Here is a 21,602-nt window from a genome sequence, read left to right on the forward strand (position 1 = left end):
TCAAAATATATAATTATTATTTTGAACTCTGTATTTCGTAAAAGTTATCAATTGGATCCTGTGTTTTGTTAAATAACAAAATAAATCCTATATGTTCCAAAATAGTAAAAATAGTACCCTAACCTCAATTTTTAATAATTTTATTTTTTAATATAACTAACTTTAAGATAATTTCTAATGCGAATGTATTCATAAAATGTAACCAATTTTGTCATAATATCTCTAGATCGTATTATTATTAAATCTTATTTTGACAAAAATCGCCTGTGGTCCTATTTGTACAATTTTAGAAAATAGAGGGTCCATTTTATCATTTAACAAAACAAAGGATCCAATTAATAAATTATACAAAACATAGGGTTCAAAATAGTGTTTACCATATATATATCATTTAAAAATATTATTATATCATTTTTTATCTCATTCACATAAGATTTGTTATCTTCTTTCTAAAAAAATACTACAATAATTAACAATTGGTAAAAGAAATATCATTGTAACCTACTAAAGTGAATTTTTTAAGATGTGGGAATCATATATATATTTATTATTTTTTTTTTTTTTGCTATTTTATAAAAGAAACTATTTGGTTACTAATATAGTGATTAGTAATTATTTTATAATTTTTTTAAATCTTAATTAGCATTGATTTTAGAATTTTGTTAATTGAATTATATTATTTTATATCATATCTAATTAACTTTTAAAATAATAAAAAGGTATATAAAGTAATTACTATGTAAAAATAGTAGCTTGCTATATTACATGACAATTCATTAATTTCAAAAATAATTTTTAAAGTTGTATAAATATATTTTAATTATAATTATTATAATATAACTTAAAAATAGCTAATTAATTAATTATTAAATTATATACAAATATATTTTAGAGGTAACCAAAATGCATCTTAAAATATATAATATAAAAATAATTTTTTTTATATAAAGGTAATTAATTAGTTTTTTATTAACAATATTAGTAAAAAAAAATTACTTTTAAAAATATAAAAGAAAAAAAAAACGAAAAACATCAAAAAAAAAAAAAATATATCAAATTTAACTCATATGACAAGTCAGTAATAACAATAATGTTATTGTTATAAATTAGATGAAAAATATATATTATTATCAACTTTCCTTTTAAAAATTTATGCATTAAAAATTTATGCAGCAAATTTTTCTAATTGTAACTTTAACAAATATATAATATTTTGCCACAAAGATCATAAAGTTTCAAAAAATGCCAAGTTTTTCTAGAAAAATATAGGGAAATTTATATAAAAAAAAAATATAATTTCGGTTAATTTTTACAAAAATATTGTCACAATTTTAAAATTTTTTAAAAATACGTGTTTTTATAAAACACTAATAAAACACAAAACAAGAATAACTCAAAATAACAGTAGAATAACTAAAAAACACCAAAAGTAGAATACCAAAGTGAAAACTTAACACATTATACCGTAGTATTTAAACTTATAAAAAAATACGGTAAAAAAGTAAAAAATACCGCCTGACAGTATTTTTATAAAAAATGGCAAAAGTTAGTATACCATCTAAATTTTCCAAAATATAATAAAGCCCAAGCCCAAGCCCAAGCCCAAGCCCAAGTCCAGCATAACCCAAGCCCAAGCCCAGATTAGTTTGTGGATAAAGGCACAAACCTATAACTCGTCGAAACTCTTTATTTCTGGTTATACTCTGTTTTTTCCTTTCTCATTTCTGAAACCAAAAAACTCAGCCATGGGAGGGGCAGCCAAGACTCTTCTCACCATCTCTCTATCCTCAAATCTTTCATCTTTCTCTCATGTCTCTGCACTCAGACGCTTCTCTCTCTTCAGACTCACAAGTCCCACTCAGGGTTTTTGTAGGGTTTAGGCCTATATGCACAGCCACAGTGAGCGAAACTGATACCATTGATCCTGACTAAGCCATTCAACCCCTTAAGCACTCAATACTACTCGAGAGGCTTAGAGTAAGACACCTGAAAGAATCTGTGAAACCCCCAGAAGGGAAGAAAGGGTCACCACAATCAGGTGGTAGTGAGAGGGAGAGTGGAGATGGGTCACAGAAGAAGAAGAAGAAAGTTGTTGAGAGTTTTGAAGAATTGGGTTTGACTGAGGAGGTAATGAGAGCTGTAAGAGAGTTGGGAATTGAGGTTCCTACTGAGATTCAGAGTATTGGGATTCCTGCTGTGTTGGAAGGGAGGAGTGTTGTGTTGGGTTCTCATACTGGGTCTGGAAAGACTCTGGCTTATATGTTGCCTCTTGTTCAGGTACCTTCTTTTCATTACTATTCTATGCAATTCTGTGGTTTATTACTACTTTTTATGTTTGTCAATGGAATTGTGGAGTTGGGGTGTCATTTAACATCCGGGTTTTATTTTGTGTTTGAGTTTAGAGTATAAATGTATGATGTGACTTTCTTTTGGGTTTTGGTAAGCTCTTGATTTGTGCAACTTCCTTTTTGGTTGAATTTGTGTTTGCTACTTATGATAAAAAATAGTGTAAATTGGAATTTTACTGGAAATAATTTGCTGTAAGTCTAATCCAAGGCTAATCTAGAGTTAAGTTTTGAATGTGTGAGGCCATTATACTTAGTTCGAGCTAGCTTAAGTTAGTTCAATAGTTCATCATACTATAATTATATATATGCTTGTTGTGACCACATCAATAAATTATCTCAGAAAATGAACAAAATGCAACCGAAGGTGCAAATTTATAATTGTTTTCATAGTTAGAGGGTATTAAAAAATACTATTTTTTTCATAAAAATATCTTTAATTCCTGTAAGTTATACAGTTTATCTAATGGGTTCTGAAAATGAGCTGAACTTATAGTTTAGTTCTTTAAATGTGAACAGTTTATCTACCTTGGCATATTAACGAATTTTCAGGAGTTTTACATATGGTAACTGTTGAAATATGTTGAGTTTTCGTAAGTTGCGTGTATATATTATTAGTCCGAGGACTGTGGTTAATATTTTGATGCTTCAGTTGCTGAGACGGGATGAGGAACTATCTGGTATGCAAATGAGGCCAAGGCGTCCCCGCGCTGTTGTGTTATGTCCCACAAGAGAGTTGTCTGAGCAGGTGCTTGTGTATAGCTTTGTAGTTTGAGGTGACATTATATACTTTTTGGATTGCTCTGCCTTTTTCAGCTAACTAATTTGGGCATTGCAGGTGTTCCGTGTAGCTAAGTCGATTAGCCATCATGCTCGGTTCAGGTCTACTATGGTAAGTGGTGGCGGCCGATCAAGACCACAAGAGGATTCGCTGAATAATGCAACTGATATGGTTGTTGGGACCCCAGGCAGGGTTCTTCAACATATTGAGGAAGGGAATCTTGTTTATGGTGACATCAAATACGTGGTAACTTTTTTTTTTTCTTTCTTTCACAATGATTAATATATTTGCATTTGATTAAATAGCTGTATCGTGCATATCAACCTTGCACTCTATTAAGCCACTGGTTTGGTGCAATAAGGTAGGCGGTCTTAATTTATTTCATTAAATGTACTGGTAGGTGTTGGATGAAGCAGATACCATGTTTGATCATGGTTTCGGACCTGACATTCGTAAGTTCCTCGCCCCTTTAAAACATCGCTCAACTAAACCCGACGGTCAAGGATTCCAAACTGTTTTGGTCACTGCAACAATGACAAAGGTAACATTTATGGTCATATTAAAAGATTTTGGGATCTTTGTGTTCTGCAGATTTAGATATATATAGAAGTAAAGACCCACAATGAGATGAAAAAATGAAGTTAATAAATTCGATAGGATTCTAATGCAATGTCATGATTGATAAATATTTGAATTTACCTTATTTGCTGGAATTTGATGTTCTTCTGCACAAGGTGTGATGTTATAATAAAGTTGGATGATTGACTTTTGAGAAGTTTTGCAGGGAGTGCAAACTCTAGTTGATGAGGAGTTCCAAGGGATCGAGCATTTACGTACATCATCTTTGCATAAAAAAATTGCATCTGCTCGTCATGATTTCCTTAAACTTTCAGGCACCGAAAACAAGATGGAAGCATTATTACAGGTTTGTTATTATTCCGTTTATTCATAGTTATAACTAAATATAAGTCTTGTCCTGCCAATATTTTGTTTTTTAATCTCAGGAAGAAGCATCTTAAGTTTATTTTTTGGTACTCATTAATTTAGATCCTTGTACATGCAACAGCGTAAATCACGAGCGGTACTATTGTAAAGACAAGAAACTAGTAAAAGGGCAAATAATAGTATTTCTGTACATTGTTTTTTCTTTCTTCCATAGAATTAGGTAAAAAGGTGGAGCTCTTACTCTGTTTTTATGGATACCACGGCTTCATAAATGTCTATAAATGAACAGTTCCAAGGTTAGAAGGTATTTTTATTATAGAAGCAATAGTAAGCAAAATGTATAATTATGTTTTAGGTTTGGTTTGAAAGTGATGCATTTGTACGGATTAGTTTACTCAATCAGATTGGTAAGGGGTTGCAGACCAACCATAGAACCATGTTCAGTAAGTCGAACGCTTTAGCTGTCTGCTTTCAGGTTGGGCAGTAAGGGTCAGAGAAGAGCAATCACTCATTCTTAAGACCAAAGAGTAATCCCTGAGCAAACTAAACGAAAAGAAAGAAGATGAATCTGAAATAAACAATTGATAGCGGAAGATATAATAGGAAGATTGGGAAAAACTGGAGGAAAACATAGGAGAAAAATTGTGAAAAATAGAGGAAGTCTAAATTTTCATTACACTATTGTATTGGTTAGTCTAACAGAGGGAGAACCCTTGTGGTGAAATTGCAGGTTCTTGAACCAAGTTTGGCAAAAGGAAACAAAGTAATGGTATTCTGTAACACACTGAATTCTAGCCGTGCTGTGGACCACTTTCTCAGTGAAAATCAGATTTCTACTGTCAATTACCATGGTGAGGTGCCAGCAGAACAAAGGTAAGACAAAACACAATTATTACATATGCTCGATTTTGTATGGTTTGAGCCTTTTATTCTTCCACTCTGTTGGAACAAAATCTTTGTCCAGTTATGAACTAGAAGTGTGCCGATTTATGTAAAGAACACCCGACCATCACTTTCTGATCCAATTTGGTATTAAAGCATTTAATGTTTCTTAGATTAAGATGAGAGTTGATATGTGGGAGAAAATACTATGAAGGTCAAGTTTCAGTACTTAGGCTCTATGTTGTATTGTTTGAAATACAGGGTTGAAAACCTCAAAAAGTTTAAGAGTGATGATGGAGACTGCCCCACACTTGTCTGCACAGACTTGGCTGCAAGGGGACTAGACTTGGATGTAGATCATGTTATTATGTTTGATTTTCCATCCAATTCGGTAAGTCTTAGCTCCACTGGTAATATTTTGTTCATGTTTTTCAATCGTTCTCACTTACCGAGGAAGCTTAACCTTGATTTATTACTCTTGTAGATTGACTACCTTCACCGAACGGGGAGAACTGCTCGAATGGGCGCAAAAGGTGTGTAATTCACTTGCATTATTTTAATTTTCTTTAGGACAAACACACAAGGAATGCTTCACAACTTTGATAGAGAGTACATTTTAAAATAAAATAAGAAATGATGAACATTTGCTCGATCAATTGGCTTGCCGGCCTAAGAAGGGTAGCTCAAATGGTCAGGTGTGCTCCCACGAGATATAAGGTTGTATGTACAGCAGTTGCTATAGTTTCATAATCCCCAAAATGATAGGGTTGGGCCCAGCTTTGTTTCAAAAAAATCACTTAGTGTGCCTGGTGAAATTCGATGTGTGAAAACTCCATACCATTTAATTAGTTTGTCTTTACATGGGTCTTTCTGTATTCTTGTTAGACTGTCTTGTGAAAGAAATTTCATTCTGTACAGGGAAAGTAACAAGTTTAGTTGCTAAGAAGAATGTTAGTTTAGCTAACCGAATTGAGGAGGCAATAAGGAAGAATGAAAGTCTTGAATCGCTCTCCATAAATAGTGTTCAAAGAGACATCGCCAGGGATAAAATAACCGAGCAGAAGGGAAAGAATGAAAGATTGTTTAAAATTGCAAAGCAGGGAGGCAAGATAAAAGCTGATTCAGAAAAATCATCTCAGAGTCAAGGATTGAAATCCAGAAGATCAGCTGGTCCAGCTAAATCTGCAAACTCAGGTATTAAGTTATCAAAGTCGGTAAAAATGTCTAGTCCAAGAAGAGGTTCTTCTTCTTCAAGTGCACCAAGAAGAAGCTCTTCTTCTTCGAGTTCACCAAGACGAGGCTCTTCTTCTTCGAGTGCTAGTAGCCCAAGAAGAGCTTCTTCTTCAAGCCCAAGTAGCCCAAGAAAAGCTTCTTCGAGTGGAAGGAAACAATTAGGGAGTAAGAGGTCGAGTGCAGAGAAATCAACTTCTTCGAAACTAAACGTTGTCGGGTTTAGAGGACAGAGTTTTTGGTCAAATAAGAAAGAGCCATCAATGTCCAGATAATTTTAGGCAATTTTGAGTTACTTTTTTTTTGTGGGGGGCAATGAATCTTCAAAGTTGCAAGTTTTCCATCCAAAATTCTCTTGTAATATCAATATAATTTTTTCTTGTTTTAATTATATAATTTTACTAGTATTATTGCCACTCTTTGGAGTTGTTATTATCCAAAATCAAAATCCAATGATTCTTTAAATATTACACACTAAAATTTTGCTGTTATTTAGCCAATAACCATTTACATAGTAAAGCCAATAATGAAGAGAAAGACAACAATTACTAATTCATGAAATCAATATCTAATTACACACTAAATCCAAATCCAATGATTCAGTAAATATTACACACTAAAATTTTGCTATTATTTAGCCAATAACCATTTACATAGTAAAGCCAATAATTAAGAGAAAGACAACAATTACTAATTCATGAAATCAATATCTAATTAAGCAGTAATTTAAAAAAGTTCCTTTCTTTCACTTTCTTCTCTTAAAACTACTTCCATGGTAGTAATAAGCGAGGAGGTTTCGACGGTGCCATAACACTCCCATTCGTGTCATAAATTATGACACCGGAGAAATCAGGTAACTGACACTTCCCACCCATTAGTATGTTCTTCTGCCAAACCGAAACTTCATCTTCATCAACATCCATGATTTGTCGGTTGTTTCCATGTTGAATGTGTTGCACACTATGATCATCGATGGTGTCGGGTTCATAGCAAGCTCTCCATTGTCGCCATGCACGGGAGTGGGAAGCGCACTTGAACAACGCAATAGCACATAGAAAAAATGTCATTCCGGCAAAGCCAACTTGAAAGTGATTAGTGTTGTGTAAATGTTGGAAATGAAGCTGGCGAGCCATTGTGGTGAAGATGCCAAAAATATGGAATGAAAAAGGGTTGAAGAGTTTATGATTATATATATAAAACATGAAGAGTTTGCCTTTAAGGGAGGAGTTGTTGGGTTTTGAGGATTTGTTAAGTCATCCAAAGAGTGGTTTATTTTATGATGTTTGAAGTTTTGACCTCTTCACCTTTTTTTTTTTTTTTTGAAAGAAACCTCTTCTTTGTGGTAAAATAACTAACATTTTATAGTGTGATTTGAGGAGACTTTATTGAGTAGGTGATGGTGGTTTTTTCTCATTTGATTTCTTTTGAGTCAAAAAGTTGATCACTTACGAAGACTTGGATTAGTTAGCATCAAATTTGTGATATATTACCTATAAATAGCCAAACAGTTTGGTCAATTAGCAATGGAGTCTATGTTTAGTTTATCACTAAAGCAATATTAACAACTCCACATGTTTTAGAATAAGGTCCCTGTTAAAGGGTTCAATTGTGTAAGAAGGTAATGATTGTTAAATAAACTAATTCCATTGGAAGAAAATTGTGATGAAATTCGTCATTGAGGCTTGGTTGAAATCTTCCAAGATTTACCTCATATAAATATATGAATAAAAAAAATGTATATCTAAATTAATTTATGTCTATATTTTCTAAAATAGTACAAATAGGATCCTGAATTAATTTTTTGTCAAAATAAAATTTAACAATAATTTAATCTGTAGAGATAAGTATGACAAAATCCGATTACATCTATTCATGTTAAAAATTGTCTTCAAGTTGGTTATATTAAAAAAAAATTGTCGAGAATTGAACTCGTGGTTCTATTTTTAATATTTTGGAAAATATAGAATCTATTTTGTCATTTAACAAAACAGATGATCTAATCGGTAATTTTTGTAAAATACGTAATTCGTAATGGTATTTTCCCGAGAGAGAGAGAGAGAGAGAGAGAGAGAGAGAGAGAGAGAGAGAGAGAGAGAGAGAGAGAGAGAGAGAGAGAGAAATGTATAAATAAGGGTATTGAAATATGCCCAAACAAATAAAAACGTTATTGAAACTTGACAAGTTATTTTTGACAATTAAATTAAAAATTAGTCATTTTTGGACAATTCCATTATCAAAAAATAATGAAGCCCATTTATTAGGTAAAGAATCTTTATTTATGAATAATTCTTTTTTATTTGCACTTCTTAAAAAAAGAAGAAGAATTAGCAATTTCGTTCTCGAAACTTTCAACACTACTTAATCTTGTTCCTTAAAATATACGGCTTATTAAAAAATTTCTTAAAATATAACAGTTACATAATCATGCCCCTTGTATTAGGGTCTGTTACTTTAGCTGTTAAGAATTAATACTTTTACCCTCTGAATTTTGACTAATACTAAATTTAATAATTTTTATCCAAAAAATTAATTAATTTTAAAAATTATAATATACCGTTAATTCTAAAAAATCTAATAAAATTATTTAAAAAATTTGATAAAAGTATTAAATTAATACAAAAAAAAAAAAAAAATAGGCTAATTAGGATTTTTGCCCCCTGAACTTTGACATGTACAAAATCATGCCCCCTGAACTTTTAAGATCGTTAAAAATGCCCCCTGAACTATTGAGATTGTTGGATTTAATGACCTTTTTCTAATTTTAGTAAAAAGTCTAACATGAATGAAAGTTCAGGGACCATAATTTAGTACATATCAAAGTTCAAAGGGCATGATTTGATAGATATCAAAATCTGGGAAGCATGGTTTAGTACATAAGCAATCACTGAAATAGTAAAATTGAATGAAATTAGACAAAAGTCCTTAAATCCAACAATCTCAATAGTTCAGGGGGTATTTTCAACAACCTTAAAAGCTCAGGGGGCATGATTTGGTACATGTCAAAGTTCAGGGGGCAAAAATCCTAATTAGCTAAAAAAGTATTAGATTTACGTTAAAAAAACTTAAATTATTCCTAAAAAATTATTTTTAAATTTTATTTTATTTATAAATACATATTTTAAAAAAATCAAACCAAAATTATTAAAAATTCAATAAATAATTTAAAGAAACTAAAATTTTGTCAAAAGAAAGATCAAGCTTACTACAAATTCATATCCTAAAAAATTAAAAAAAAAATTAGAAATTCAACAAAAATATAAAATTATTTTTTAAAAAATATTATGTTTATTTAAACAAATATAGTTTTTGGGGAAAATTAAAATTTTAATATACTTATTTTATATCTAAATGAATTTTTTAATAAAAAATAATTAATTTTTTAAATTGCTTAATTTATTTTTAAGATTTTAATTTCTTTTTTAATTTTTTTAATCATTGAAAATGATGCATATGTCATAATTTAATGGACAAAAATCCTAAATAGCCTAAAAATTACGAGACAACTAGTATTGTAGATACGTGTTTTGTCAATTTACGTTGATTTGTATTTCAAAAAATTCTTAAAACTATGGGTCATGTTGTACTATAGTGTCTCGTGCCAATTTTTTGTAAGATAGAGTCGGCTCAGTTAAGTCCAGTATCTTTGAGTCGTGTTTGAAATTACAAGCTTTCCAACATGCTTTACTCGTAATAATATATTTTTTCTAAAAACTAATCTATTTTCTTATACAAACTCAAATTCATCCTCCACTTTTTACCTTTATTTTTTATTTTTTACAATTAATAAAACTAACCACTACGTATTTTTTTTTAGTTTCAATCATTTTTATGTAATTTTTAAATAATAATTTACATGCGGTCATATCATTACTCATCACAAAATAATTATATTAATAGACTTTGAATACTTAAAATAAATACTCAAATTTTTCATCTACATCTCTTAAAATAAATTAATATATAATTTTGGTTTTATATTTTCTAGTAGTTTTGATAAAAAAAAAAATAATAATAAATAAATAAAAAAAAAACATTGACTTATAATTTCTTTAAGGCTAATTTAGATTTTTGCCTCTGAACTTTGACATGTTCCAAATTATGCCCCTGAACTTTTCAGGTCGTAAAAAAATTCCTTTGAACTATTGAGATTGTTGGATTTAAGGACTATTGTCCAATTTTATTAAAGAAAGTCTAACGTGGATGGAAATTTAGTGGGCACAATTCTATACATATTAAAGTTCAGCGGGCATGATTTTGTAAATATCAAAGTTTGGGGCACGATTTAGTATATGGACAACTACATATTAGCGAAATTGAATGACATTAGAAAAAAAATCCTTAAATCCAACAATCTGAATAGTTTATGAAGAATTTTTAACGACCTCGAAAATTCAGAGGGTATAATTTGGGACATATTAAAATTCAGGAGGTAAAAATCTAAATTAGCCTTTCTTTAAATCTAAAAATAGACAATTGGGACATTGTTGTACATGATATGTTACTTGTCTCATTTTTAGGAGGTAATGTTTAAAAAAGTAATAAAATTTTGTTCATATGGTAAGAACAAAAATCAAAAAGTGTGAAACTTGACTATTGAAAATCAACATATCCCAACTAAATGAAAATGATCAAAATAAACATCTCAAACTTGACAATATAGTAAATAAAATTTAAATGGAATGGATGACTATGTTTTATAAATTCTATTGCATTGTAAAGACTCAAAATGAGTAAACTAAACAACATATTTATGTGTTTCCCATTATATAATAACTAGGAAATGACACCGCGCTTTGCGCAGTTTTCATAATTTTGTAAAATCATATGTATAATAAATTTAATATTTTTTTTAATTATGAATAATTTGAAATCTAATATTCTTATATATTACAATACTATTAAAATATATATATATTTATATAAACTTCCTTTTTTTTATATAGTTACAAAGGTATAAGATTATGTAGAAAAAAAATATAAATAGAACAATCATTAAATAGTTTGTGAGTTGTCAAATTTTAAGAGATAAGGATAGAACACTAATAAAAATTAGAACAATTAACTATAATGTACTTTTACAAAAAAAAAAAAAAAAGACGGTATATAAGTAAATGTATATACATAGGGGCGGATCCACATAGAGGAGAGGTGGGGCAGTCGCCCACCATGAAAAAAAAAAAATCGGGAAAAAAATATATATGCATTTTAGTTAGTTACAACATTTATTTATAAATAAAAGTGATATCTATACACATAAAATAAGCTTTGGTATAATAGCAAAGTCATTTCATGCATTTAAAGGAGGTCATGAGTTCTAATCCCAATAAAAGCATCCCAATAAAAGCATGTTTACTTTAGTATTTTTATTTTACTTTTTGAACATCTACCAATAATACTTATATTTAATGTCTTAATTATTGAACCAAATATATTTTATTTTTATACTTTATACTATATTTAATACTAAAATATAAGTTTACATTAATTTTTAACATGTTATGCAATGTAGAAAAAAAAAAAAAAAACGCACCCCTCACTTATAAAAAAAACAAGTGTCGCCCCCCTCAACTTAAATCCTAGGTCCGCCACTGATTGTGACCATATGCAAGTTGTTTTACAAATTCAATTTTGGTAAAAGAAAAACAATAGTCAAATAATTGACACTTTAGTATTTTTGGTCTAAAATATGGCTTCTTCTCTGGGCATTTTTGATTAAGGTTGTTGGGTAGATATATAAAAGATAACATATAAGGGTACTATGATCATGTACGGAAGCTTACATCATCCAAACACTTCCCTATACACAATATCATATATAATATTTCTTAAAGGTTTCAAATTGTACTTTATGGATGCCTTGGAACAACTGTGATTCTCTCTATTTACAAATAATAAAATCACGGTTTCTTTTTAAGAATAAATAAGGCATTTTTTTATTAATTTATGTTGGTTTTTATGCCCTAAATAAAACTCCATTTCAATGTAATCTACTTTATTCAACATCAATAAAGAAACAGAAGTATTTTTTCATTCATTTGTGTATGTTTTGGTTCACTTTATCAATTGCTTGTCTATTTGATTTATAAATTCATCTTAAACCCTTTTCACATACTTGATCCTGTTTATTGTGTTGTCATCACATTGGAAAGTAAACATGACTATGTGAATAAAGTTTCTAGATTTATCAGACACAGAGTTTTACTGATATGATAATCTACAACAAGAGTTTACTTGCATTCGGAGAAATGTTATGTTCTTTCCAGAACATTGGTTAAAGTAAAGCTCAGGTTGGATGCATGGAGTATGCATCGGAAGGGACCGATATTGAACTTTGACTTAGATTTAATTAAACTTACCGTAAAATCTATTCAAGTCAATTCACCTAGTTGATCCTAGATCAAATGTTCTTAATCCTGTTATGATTAGGCTCAATCTTGAAAGGCTATTCGTGTTCTTTGATTTGTTAGTTAAGCCTACTTTTAGGTCAGGGTGATACATACATTTTGGGAACACGGTAGTGCAATTGAGTGGGAGCGCTAGCATAAACATGGAATCTATAGCTTCTATCTGGCGAATAGTAAGGAAAGGATGATCTCCTTCGAGCTTGACCAAACGAACATAAATGGTGGAGTACTCATTTCACATAAGCTGAAATATCATTTATACGGGTCAAGTATTTTAAGGATAAAATACATAAGTAGGGTGTAACCGTAATCTAATCCCTTTACAAAGTGTAGATCATTCATATAGAGGATCATTGATCAAATTAGGATTATAATAATGGATGACTAATGATGCGTCTATATGGTGGAACATATAGAGCATTCTATATACTAAGAGTGCAATTCTAAGTTCTATGCGTGGATTCAACGAAGAATTAATAAGTTAGTGAATTTTAGTGCTAAATTCTTGATCTAATTATTGGAAGCTCGGTTATATAGACCCATGGTCCCCGCACTAGTTGAGATAATATTGTTTGTAAGACTCATGTAATTGGTTTTGATTAATCAATTATAATTCTCTAACTAGACTATGTCTATTTGTGAAATTTTCACTAAGTAAGGGCAAAATTGTAAAGAAAAAGTTGTTAGGGGCATATTTGTTAATTATGATACTTTGTATGGTTCAATTAATAAATATGATAAATGACAATATTATTTAATAATTATTTATATTTATTAAATAGTTAGAATTGACATTTAAATGGTAGGATTAGAAAATTGACGTTTTTGAGAAAATCAGATACAAAAGTGTTAAAATTGCAAAATTGCAAAAAGCAAGGCCCAAACCCAATAAGCCATGGCCGACCACTTTTGTAGGCATTTTAAACTGATATTTTCATTATTTTAATGCCAAATAATTCAAACCTAACCCTAGTGGAATGCTATAAATAGATAGTGAAGGCTTCAGGAAAATTACACTTCTGAATCAGAAAACCTGAGCCTTTCTCTCTCTACCTTGGCCGCCACCCTCTCTCTCTCTTCTTCCTTCATATTTCGAAATTCCTTTAGTGATTAGAGTAGTGCCCACACACAGCAAGTAATACCTCATTCATAGTGAGGAAGATCGTGAAGAAAGATCATCAGCAAAGGAGTTTCAGCATCAAAGATTCAGAGAAAGAGATCCAGTTTCTGATCTTGATAATACTCTGCTACAGAAAGGATACACGGGTTAGAGATCTGAATGGAAGGAGTCATTTAATTCCGCTGCACCCAATGTAAGGTTTCCTAAACTTTATACGTGTTTATTTCATCATTTTAGAAAGTTCATATTTAGGGTGTTAATCAACATACTTGTGAGTAGATCTAAGATCCTGGTAAAATAATTCCAACAATTTATACACTTCAAAATATTTTTATCACTATTTATAATAACAATTATTATCTATTTTTTTTTTATTATAAAACTAACTTTTATTTACTAAATTAAAAATCAAAATCAAAGTATATAAAGCATAAAGTAAGAATTAGTTAATTAACTTTTTTTTTAATAAAATATATTATTTTGACTTTGCTGGTTATGTTTGCTAATTAACTATTTTTTTTTATTATTAACGTGTGTGTGTGAGCGCTAAAAGAAGGTATGCCAATAATTAATAATTATAGAAATGGGGCAAGACAGTACACAAATAGTAGAAATATTTAATAATTTTAAAATAAAATAAAATTAATAACAGAAGATATGTCATATATTTTATATTAATCAACTCGAACACAGCAGTTTAAAATAAAATAAAATTAATAGAAATAATTAAAATTAATAAAAAAAAGATATTTCAAATATTTTATAAAGGTTAGGAGTTGTACTAGAAGATCAATAATTGCATATACATTTAATATACATTAAATTGCATTAAGGAATTACTGCGTCAAACTCACAGGCAATGATTAATTACATCTTTTCAAATGTCTTGTTTGTTTAAATGCATCATTAATTAATTTTTTATATAATAATTAAATACCCAATTTTTTTATATATATAATCAAATTAATTATTGAAGAACAAATAAAAAAAATATAAATAACACATATGTCCATGACTACTAGTAAAAATGCTCATGGTACTCAAATATGTACAAGAAAGATACTCCAAAAGTTACATTCAACTTGGTTATGTCATGACTCGCATAATTGTTTAAGTCATCACACACATAACCATATAGAACCCAATGTGGAACCAACCTACGGGTAAGGCTTGATGTGGTACCTTCCCCACTTGTGAGATCTATCTATGAGTAGTAGCAATATTCTATCCTTTATCCAAGCTAAGAAACCATAATTAGCTATGGATAATTTTATCTAAAAATAACGCTTGACTTTTAAATCAAGCAAGTATGATCGGCAATGGCACCTAGTCTCGGGGTGTCACCCCGACATCCAAGGAAGCCAAATCAAGTTGCCGCCCCTACCTCCAAGAAGGTTGGCTCGGGGTACCACCCCGACCCCCCAAAGGGGTAACTCGGGTGCGGTTAAGAAAAAAAAATCCAAGATCAATGTTTCACCACCACAAACACATTTTTATCAATTTGATGAAAATCAAAGTTGGGAAAATGGAGGGAAATTGAAACTTTTCATGTTCATGGTGTTCTTCAATATTCAAGAACACCACCAACCTAAAAGTTTCAAATTTCCTTATTTTTTCATCAAATTGAACCAAATCAAAGCCAAAAACACATTGCCCATCACCTATACTACAAGACCCAAGCCTTAAACAATCACATTATATCAAGAAATTCAAGAATTCCAATCAAACATGTCAAATTCGGCCATAGCAAGAAAACCAAGAAAAAGTTTTAAAAATGCCACCAAAAACATGATTTCAATGTGAAAAATAACTATGGAGGAGTTAGAAATTTACCCATAGTGAAGAAATGTTCCACCAAGTGTCCAAGAATCACTTCAAAGCTTCAAAATCTCATCCAATGGTGATAAGATGTCCAACCCCAAAAAATGAAGAGCAAAAATGAAGAAGATGATTTTTTTTTTAAATGTGAGGGTTTGTCTTCTTTCCTTTCTTACATAAGGAACTTTATTTTTGCAAAAAGAGGGCCTTTTAACCCAAAATTGCTATTATAACCCTCCACTACCATTGAGGGCTAATGAGCAATTTTTATATTTTTGTTGGTCATATTAGTTTAGTATAGGCATAGTATTTTTGGTGCCGCTGTGCCAAGCCGTCAACAACAGAAGTAAGACCCAAACAACACAAGAAAGTTTCTACCGTATGGTCATACTGCTAGAAACTTGGGGGGCAAATGTTTACCCAAATTTGGACGACGATGACATGTCAAGAATAGCACAGCGTGGCACAAAAATACCGGTACTAAATTAATGAAGAATGTGTAAAGTCATGACTGTTGAGATGCCCCCTCAATTTGGATGGTTTTTCTTCTCCCCCCAAAAAAACTTGGGTTTTGGGGGGGACCCCCCCCCCCCCCCCCAACTTGGGTTTAGGGGGGTACCCCCCCCCCCCCCCCCCCCCCCCCCCCAACTTGGGTTTAAACGGGGGACCCCCCCCCCCCCCCCCTCTCAAGTTGGGTCTTGGGGGGGGGTCGCCTAACTATGATGGTGGTCATCCCCCCTCAACGAGAGTCCCGGGGGTGTTACCCCCAAGTATGGGCTTAATCCTCAAAGGTAGTTGACGACCATGTCACACTCATAAGGGACCCTTGTCATCAATGGCTCCTTCAAATGTTCAAATCCCGCGAAAGGCTCAAAGACAGTTGTCAACCCACGAAAATAGCGGGATATTATCCTAAAAATCAGACTCCAACCGCCTCCGAAAATCAAGGAGACAGTTGAGATAGCTCCGCGTTGGTCGCGTCTCCTGAAGCGAGAAGCACCGACCCCCTCCCCTATATAAGGGGTCACCCATGACCTGGGAGGGGGATCCGCAATCTAAAACACATAGAAAAATAAACACTTCTCATTCTTTGCAATCAAGAGCTTGTTCTTGACTTTTGCAACTCAGATTAATAAAACTCAAGGGGAGTAGGCTATTACCGACATCCGAGACCGAACCTCTTTAAATTCCGGTGTCTTTTATTTGCATTTATTACGAATTGCGGTGTTATTAATTGCATTTATTATTGTGATTTTGGTTTAAATCTCATTTATTACGACTCCGCGTCGGTTGGCTAAAAATCCAGTCAACATTTTGGTGCTTTCATTGAGAGTTGAACTCAAGACCTCCCACTTACCAAACGGGTGCTCTAACCAACTGATCGATTCTCGGTAAGGGAAAACAATCTTTTGGGCATGCCTTGTTTAAGTCTGTAAAGTCAATGCACACCCTCCAGGTGCCATTTGGCTTTGGAACTAGTACAGGGTTCGATACCCAAACTGGGTAGTAGGCCTCTTTGATGAAATTGTTGCTCCATAGTTTTTCCACCTCTTCCTTCAATGCCTTGGCCCTTTCTTTGTCGAGTAACCTTATTTTCTGTTGAACTGGCTTGAAATTTTCGACGTCGATGTTTAAAGCATGACTTATCACAGTGGGGCTTATTCCCCCCATGTCTTCGTGTGACCAAGCAAAGACATCTTGGTTGTCCCTTAAGAACTGGATCAAAGAGGATCTTATGTCCTCAGGAAGGTTTTTCCCGATCTTGATTAATTTGGATGGTTGTTTGGGGTCTAATGGCATTTCTTCGAATTCTTCAATCAGACCAACCCCTGTATCAATATCCCCAAAACGGGGATCAATGTCCTCGACCCCGTTTTGGGCGAGTCTTCATTGTTGAGAACTACTTGCCGTAGCTTTGAGGGATTTGGCTGCTTTCTCCCTGATTGTGATGGATAGGTTGTAACACTCTCGTGCTACTATTTGATTGCCCTTCAAGCAGCCAATTCCACCCTTGGTAGGAAACTTGACGAGGAGGTGAAAGTGTTGGGTTTTGTGCCCTAAATAAAACCCATTACAATCTGATTAGTTATCAATCTAAGAAATTTGAAGTAATTTATGTTTGCATGAATTTTTCATGCTTATGGTTTAACATATTTAATATATGCACAAAATCAGTTAAGTCCAGAACATATATTTATTTACAATTACAATTTTGTCAACACAATGGAATGTGATTGTGATTATATGATTCAAAAGACTAAGTCCCTGTTTCATCAGTGTTTTGGATTTACACTGATGTGATAATCAGCGATGATGTATACTTACACTTGGAGTAAGTGTTATGTTCTTTCCAGGACATTAATAAAGTATACAAGTTTCGAATGTATGGAGTATACATTGGACTGGACCGATATTGAACTTAGTCAAGATATTATAAACTTACCGTTGTATCTTTCCAAGTCAATATCACTAGTTGATCTTAGATCAAAAGAATCTAAATCCTGATATGCTTAGGCTCAACTCAGGAGTGCTATTCATGTTCTTTGATTTATTAGTTAAGCCTACTTTTGGGTCAGGGTGATACGTATATTTGGGAACATGATAGTATGATTGAGTGGGAGCGCTGAACATAAATATGGAATCTATAGCTTCTACTGGTGTATAGGAGTCAAGTGATGATTCCCTTCGAGCTTAGCTAAATAGAAGTAAATGGATGAGCTCTTGTTTCAGTGACTATTTCTTAGATCACTAAAACATCATTTACAGGTAGCTAAGTGTTTTAAGGGGCCAAATACATTGAGGGATGAAAACGGTAAATTTATCTCATCTCGATGTAAATCATCTATATAGAGGATCTTTGATCACATTAAGATTATAACAATGGTTAAATTGTTGGGTTTTATGCCCTAAATAAAACTCATTTCAATATAATCAGATTTACTTATTAATATAGATCAGAAATAACATTTAATGTTGCATGGTTCACATGATTTATTTCATGATTATATGTACATAATGTATAAATTCATACGAAACCCTTTTCACATACTTGATCTCGTTTATTGCCGTCAACACATTGGAAAGTAAACATGACTATGTGAATAAAGTTTCCTAGATTTATCAGACACAGGGTTTTACTGATATGATAAACTCTTGTTGTAGATTATCATATTATCAGTAAAACCCTGTGTCTGATAAATCTAGGAAACTTTATTCACATAGTCATGTTTACTTTCCAATGTGTTGACGGCACAATAAACAGGATCAAGTATGTGAAAAGGGTTTCAGATGAATTTATACATTATGTACATATAATCATGAAATAAATCATGTGAACCATGCAACATTAAATGTTATTTCTAATCTATATTAATAAGTAAATCTGATTATATTGAAATGAGTTTTATTTAGGGCATAAAACCCAACAGCAACCCTCGGCTGCACGCGCTCAGACAAGATGCTCGACCGAGCTTCCTCGATCAGGACAAGATGCTGTCTGAAATCGTCCCATGCGCGAGCGGAGAGGCTGCATGCAGCCTCCTGCGCCGAGGGACTTCGGTCAAGCCTCCCTGCTCGTGCGTGTGGACAGTATGCAATGCATATTGTCCGTACCACTTTTTTTCGTTTTCTTCGATTTTTCATGCTATTTCATGGAATTAACTTCCGATTTTTTGTGTAGTTTTGTATTTTGATTTTTACTTTTCATATTTCAAATCTAATTATGAGAAATAAATTAATTTGATTTTTTTAAAATTAATTTTAGATATTAGTGTAATTTGAATTTGAAAATAGGTAAAAATCTATCTTTTTGCTTAATTTTTTATCTTACTTTTAAATTTGATTATTTTATCTTATTTTTTAAATTTAAGGTCAGATATTAATTTTTTTAATTTAATTTTTTTTAAATAATTTGACCTTATTTAAATTTAAAATAAGATTACTATAATCATGATATTTTGAATAGAAATAGGATATTTTGCTAACTTTTAAATTTTGTTATTTTTTTTTTATTTAAATTAAATTATAAAATCAGAAAAGGATATTTATTTATTATTTTTTATTTTATTGAATATTTAATTTATAAAATAACATGAAATTTTTTAAAAGTGTTTAGCAATTTTTTTTTTGAAATGATATTTAGGTTAGTTGAAACCTAATTTTCCAAAATTGTAGGTTTAATTTTAAATATTATTTTATTTTAATTAAAAATCCGAAAATATTTTTTTTATTTATTATTTTCGAAATTTAATTTTTTAAAATTAAATAAATCCTACATCCAACTATCCAGTTTAACTTGTTGCAGGAGTATGTGTTTTAGCTTATGTGTAAGTTTTATAAAACCTATTATTGCTTGATCTAAATTGCCATGGTTAACTTGTTGATAGATCCAATGATCTGATTTTAACCCATGGTTCAATTGTCAATAGATCAAGTAAATAATTTGTAACAGGTAAATTTTACATTCTTCTTCCATCTGTGTATGACCTAGAAACATGATAGGGTCCATCCAAATCTGTGTGCCTGTGTGAGCATATATGTTTATTTTATTATAGATGCATATAGGTTGTTGGTAATAAAATATCACACCCTGATAGATTTTATTTAGGTCCATTTAGTTTTTTGGACCTATTCAATTAATAACAGTTATTTATTTTAAGGTTAAATTCCTCTCTTTTGGGCCTTGTGTGAGAGTTGGGAGCCAATAGAAGTGGGTACGACATACTGAACCCAGCTCCCCCTCACATGAACTACCCCAATTGTGAAGGCCCATTTGCCTAATTTGGATAACTGTGCTAGGTTAATTAAATTAGTTTAACCTAATAAAATTGATTAGTAACATAATTAACTTTTAAAATATATGAAATTTATTTTCATTTTAATATTTTAAAGTTAATTTTAAGAAAAACACTCTTAGTTTTAAGTTATTATTTCTAGATAAACTATTTGTATTTTTCGTGTATTTAATTAAATAAAGAATTTTAACTAATTAGATTCTTTCTGAAGCTTATTTATTAAATATTCTTATTTAAGTTATAAATTAATTATTTTTAACTGATTTTTCTTATCAAACTTAAATTTGAATATTTTTTGAATTTAAAATTTAAGTTGAGGAATTCTAGGAATTGGTTATTGAAGATTCTTGAGATATTTTTTAAGTTAGTTTTAAACTTAAAATGGAATATTTTCAAAATTAGGTGGTTACAACTTAATTTTGATATTTAATTGAATTTAAATTTGAAAATATTTAAGTTTTTTTTATTAGATTCTTTCTAAAACAACTTAAATTAGATATTTTTCAAATTTTTTTTGAAAAGATACTTAGTTAAATTGAGATATTTTCTAGATAGTTATTTCTAGACTACTTATTATTTATAATATTAAACAGGAAAATATTATACATTGTGAAATTAATTATTTTATAATTAATTTTGGTACAATTCAAGTTAAGAATATTTTTCCTAGTATTGAACTAGAGATTAATAATTAAGCCTTCTCTATACTTAATTATTTATTTCTTGAATTTAATACATTTAATTAAATTAAAAAATTAAATATCTAAGTTGATTTTCATCATAATACTTAAATATTTTTTTTTCATGACACTTAATTAAATAGAAAATTATTTTAAGTTGAATTTTTTTTTTTTAACTTAAATTTGAATAATTTTCAAAATATATTTTATTTATTTTATTAATGAATTTCGAAATTGCATTTGATTATGCAAGATGATTTTGAATTTATTTTGAAAAATAGATTAAATTTGTAAATTAATTATTTATTTTAATTAATTTTTGAACCAACTTAAATCAATGATTTTTTAATTTAATGATTAATTTAAAATAAATGAACTAAAATATATTGTTATTAGAAATTGAATTAATTAGTCAAAAAGAAAATCTAGATAGATAGTATTTTTGCTTGAAGTATTTTTCTAGTAATTATTTTTAAGTATTTCGAAAATAGTATAGTATTCTACTTTCTTTTTCAAAATACAATAAATATATTCTTATGAAAATTTAAATTTGAGTTGCAAATTAATTTAAATTAATACAACTTAAATTAAATAATTTTCTTAA

The 21,602-nt window shown here is 30.5% G+C and overlaps 2 protein-coding genes and 1 long non-coding RNA gene across 3 annotated transcripts; 1 reads left to right on the forward strand and 2 right to left on the reverse strand.

The window, feature by feature from the left end:
* Positions 1–1,703: 1,703 nt before the first annotated feature.
* LOC133031755 (DEAD-box ATP-dependent RNA helicase 39-like) lies at positions 1,704–6,599 on the forward strand. Its single transcript, XM_061105395.1, has 9 exons — positions 1,704–2,277; positions 2,998–3,093; positions 3,184–3,372; positions 3,527–3,667; positions 3,911–4,051; positions 4,802–4,944; positions 5,215–5,344; positions 5,438–5,486; positions 5,872–6,599. Exons 1-9 carry the CDS (start codon positions 2,131–2,133, stop codon positions 6,456–6,458), a joined length of 1,623 nt encoding a protein of 540 aa, XP_060961378.1. The 5' UTR covers positions 1,704–2,130; the 3' UTR covers positions 6,459–6,599.
* A 348-nt stretch (positions 6,600–6,947) lies between these two features.
* On the reverse strand, positions 6,948–7,316 carry LOC115695691 (uncharacterized). The gene has a single exon (XM_030622760.1). It carries the CDS (start codon positions 7,314–7,316, stop codon positions 6,948–6,950), a length of 369 nt encoding a protein of 122 aa, XP_030478620.1.
* A 6,079-nt stretch (positions 7,317–13,395) lies between these two features.
* On the reverse strand, positions 13,396–15,659 carry LOC133031773 (uncharacterized). Its single transcript, XR_009684843.1, has 2 exons — positions 15,541–15,659; positions 13,396–13,831 (listed from the first exon to the last, which is right to left on the reverse strand). It is a non-coding gene; the product is annotated as an uncharacterized LOC133031773 (long non-coding RNA).
* Positions 15,660–21,602: the final 5,943 nt, after the last annotated feature.

Source organism: Cannabis sativa, chromosome X (assembly GCF_029168945.1).
Source record: "Cannabis sativa cultivar Pink pepper isolate KNU-18-1 chromosome X, ASM2916894v1, whole genome shotgun sequence".
Classification (NCBI taxonomy): domain Eukaryota; kingdom Viridiplantae; phylum Streptophyta; class Magnoliopsida; order Rosales; family Cannabaceae; genus Cannabis; species Cannabis sativa.